We start from the raw sequence: 3,194 nt of genomic DNA, 5'->3' as shown, positions 1-3,194 counted from the left end.
CTCCCTCTCCCGGGAAGCTCGGGATCAGAGGCCGTGCCGCCGGTGCTCAGCGCCGCAGCCGAGCCGAGCACAGCCTGGCACGGGCTGCTCTGCCAGCAGAGCTCACCAGCAGAATTTTAAATCAGTATCGGGACCAATGCTGGTTTCTCCGCTTTAGAGGGGAATGGCCGAGAGACCTGGAACCTCCGCAGCTAAGCGCTGCACTTCCCAGGGCCAAAAATTCCCATTTTACCATTTAAGCAAGGCAGGAAGGGTCCATGATTCGATGGTTCTATGTAAGCCTGTGCCTGGACTGGAGAAGATGGTTGTGGCTTAACGCCTTCATCTTACCTTCTGCCTCTGGGGGAAGTTTGACTTGGGGCGTCTCTCCTGGGATGCCGCCGGCGCTGTTCTCTGTGCGGGGCTGCGGAGAACATCGGTGTCTGCGGCTGCTCCTCGTACGTGCTCGCGTGTGCTGCCCGCGGATGCGGTCTCATCGCTGTGATCCGGCGTGGCGCACAGCTTTCTGTCGCCCTGCCTCTCTCGTCCTCTTGTGATTGATCTCAGGCCTTGGTTCCTGCAGGGAAAGACGCGGAAGATGTGGTTGTCCCGACATCGGGGGGCAGGTACGACGTGCACCTGAAGAAGAGGCAGTGCGTGGCCGTGTACTGGGAGGAGGAGGTGTCCGAAGTGCGCCGCTGCACCTGGTTCTACAAGGGGGACAAGGACAATAAGTACATCCCCTACTCGGAGGCCTTCAGTGAAGAGCTGGAGGTAATCACACCTCTCCTGGGAGCAGGTCTTGCTGAGAAGCATCTTGGCTTCTCCTTGGCAAACACTGGCCCTAATGTCCCAAATTCCACATGGGGCCACTGGCAGCACGGTCACGCCTGAGGACGTGAACTCAAAAGAGGCTTTGCCGCGGTGTTTTTGCAGCCGATTAACCGAACTGTGAACCCTGCCGCTGCAGCCGGGCAGCCTCCCCTTCCCCTGCCCCCGTCCGGCTGCGCGTGTGGGTGCTCGGGAGCTCTCGGCACGCCGTGCGGTTCTGCCCTTGCTTGCAGCCCTGCTCCGGCAGCTTTGCTGTGATTTTTCCTGACCCTGTGTCTGCTCTGACTTCAGTTCGACTCTCCTTGTGAGAATCGTCCTCGCTCCACCCATAGTTTCACCAAAGCCAAGGGAGTTGTGAATGCGAGAAAGAGAAATCACCGTTACAGGGACCCACCGAGCGCTCTGTACCCTGAGAGACCGCAGCGGTCTGTGCTGTTAGTGCCTGGAGACTCTTCATGGAAAGATATAGATGTGTAGAGACATATAGGTACATGGATAGGAATATACATCTTTACAGTATTCTGATGCACCAACAAATACAATTTAAATTGAAGGGAAGTCTGCTGCTGCCATTGAGGGCTTCTCAGAAGCTCCCGAGCAGGTGATCCTCAGCTGACCTGGCTCATGTCTCTCCCTCTTTTGCAAGCGTGTAGATAAGAGACGGCATAAAATGGGTGGGGAGCGTCCCGAGTGGTTGAATATATGCCTCAGGTGGCTGACGAGGGTGTTCTCTTCCTCAGGAAGCGTACATGGTTGCTGTGACCCTGGATGAGTGGAAGAAGAAACTGGAGTCCCCGAGCAGGGAAGTCATCATCTTGCACAACCCCAAGGTGAGGAGTGCCTGGAGAGCTGTGCCTTGGCCAGCAAGGACACCCCTGACCTCCCTCCGGCGCTCCTGAGGGTCTGTCTCTGTGCCATTTATTTTAACCACGTCAGCTTTGTCCCAGCGGCACTCCCTGTGCTGGAGCAGAGACTCTGCTGCACACCTTCACGTTTCCTTTCACACCCCATCCGCTCTCTCTGTGCAAAGGGCTCGTGCCAGCGCAGTTAAACATCCCGGGCTGGTACCGCCCCGTGTCACCTCCCAGAATTTCTCTGCTGCACCGCGGCGCAGCTCGGTGACGGGCTCTCCTTGTTCCCAGCTGATGGTGCACTACCAGCCGGCTGCCGCCTCCGACGACTGGGGCTCAACTCCCACGGAACAGGGTCGACCTCGGACTGTGAAGAGAGGAGTAGAAAACATCGCTGCCGAGATCCCCAACGGTGAGCTCGCTTCTCCCTCCATCCCACCCATCCGGCGCCACAGAGTCCGTTTTCCAACCCGTTTGCTCAAAGAGACTGAGAGAAGCTGCTGCCACCCTTTAAATGAAGGGCACACCTGAAAATCTGGTGCTGAAAGGAACAGAATGGTTTCAGAAACCACCGAGGAGCAGAGAGCCGCAGCGTAACATGGGCGGAGGGGCAGAGACGTGGGGAGGAGGCAGTTGAGCTTCCAGCTCTGCAGTGAGACTGGAGCTGCTGCAGGCACCGCAGCGCCCGAAGCTGCCCCCGAGGTCTTGGTGTCCATAAAGGAGAGTTCCTTTCGGTGGCAGGGATGCAGGTTTATCCCTGCCCTACGTGCAGGTGACTTTCGGACGCACTGTGCGTCAGCTCTGCCCCCTCCCCGCTGTCCCGCAGCCCCTGGTCAGCCCCCAGGACGTGTCCCCGGGGTGAGGACAGGCAGTCACTCCCACCTAACCCCTCATTTTCCCCGCGTGCCTGCCTTCGGGAAGGCATGTATGCAAAATGAAGCGTGTGGGAGCAGAGAACGAGGCGTAACTCCACCTGGTGCTGAGCTGGGCGATGCAGCAGGCACTAAAACAATAAAATCCGACCACCAACCCAAGGGTGATGTACTTGGCCAAGGCGAGGGCGGGAGGCTCCGCTCTCCTGCAGAGCACACGGCTTCAGCGGGTCTGTTCCCTGCACAGGGTCTGTGCTCTGAACTCCTCTCTCCTCCTCAGGAGAGCCGCTGCAGATCGATCACCTGGTGTTCGTGGTGCACGGGATCGGCCCAGCCTGCGACATTCGGTTCCGGAGCATTGTGCAGTGCGGTAGGTGCGGGCCAGCCGGGCGCTCCCTCTGTACGCCGCTCTGAGCAGAGCCAATGAACCCCCACCTGCGTGGACAATGCAAAATGCTGTCAGAGCGCATTCAGACCCCCCCGACATTCCGCTGGCAAGCTGCAGGGTCAGATTTGCTGACGGCAGCGGGGAGCGTGAACGCAACGCTCACTAACCCTTAAATCCTGCCATCTGGAAAGGGCTGGGCAGCCGTGTCCCCCCACTGGGTTCTGCTGCTGCTCAAAGCAGTGCGTTTCCCAAACCGGAGATGGATTTTTCCAA

The 3,194-nt window shown here is 58.6% G+C and overlaps 1 protein-coding gene across 1 annotated transcript in view; it reads left to right on the top strand.

Moving 5' to 3' along the window:
* Positions 1–562: 562 nt before the first annotated feature.
* Positions 563–3,194, top strand: part of DDHD2 (DDHD domain containing 2) — a gene marked incomplete at its 5' end in the record, with an annotated part of 6,690 nt that continues 4,058 nt past the window's right edge. The window contains 4 exon segments of the mRNA XM_010075297.1: positions 563–753; positions 1,551–1,640; positions 1,953–2,073; positions 2,814–2,903. Of these exon segments, the coding sequence (XP_010073599.1) occupies positions 563–753; positions 1,551–1,640; positions 1,953–2,073; positions 2,814–2,903 (492 nt within the window).

The sequence above is a fragment of the Pterocles gutturalis genome, unplaced genomic scaffold (genome assembly GCF_000699245.1).
Source record: "Pterocles gutturalis isolate BGI_N339 unplaced genomic scaffold, ASM69924v1 scaffold37601, whole genome shotgun sequence".
Classification (NCBI taxonomy): Eukaryota; Metazoa; Chordata; class Aves; order Pterocliformes; family Pteroclidae; genus Pterocles; species Pterocles gutturalis.
The sequence above is the reverse complement of the archived record's forward strand: the minus strand, read 5'-3'. Positions and strand labels throughout refer to the sequence as shown.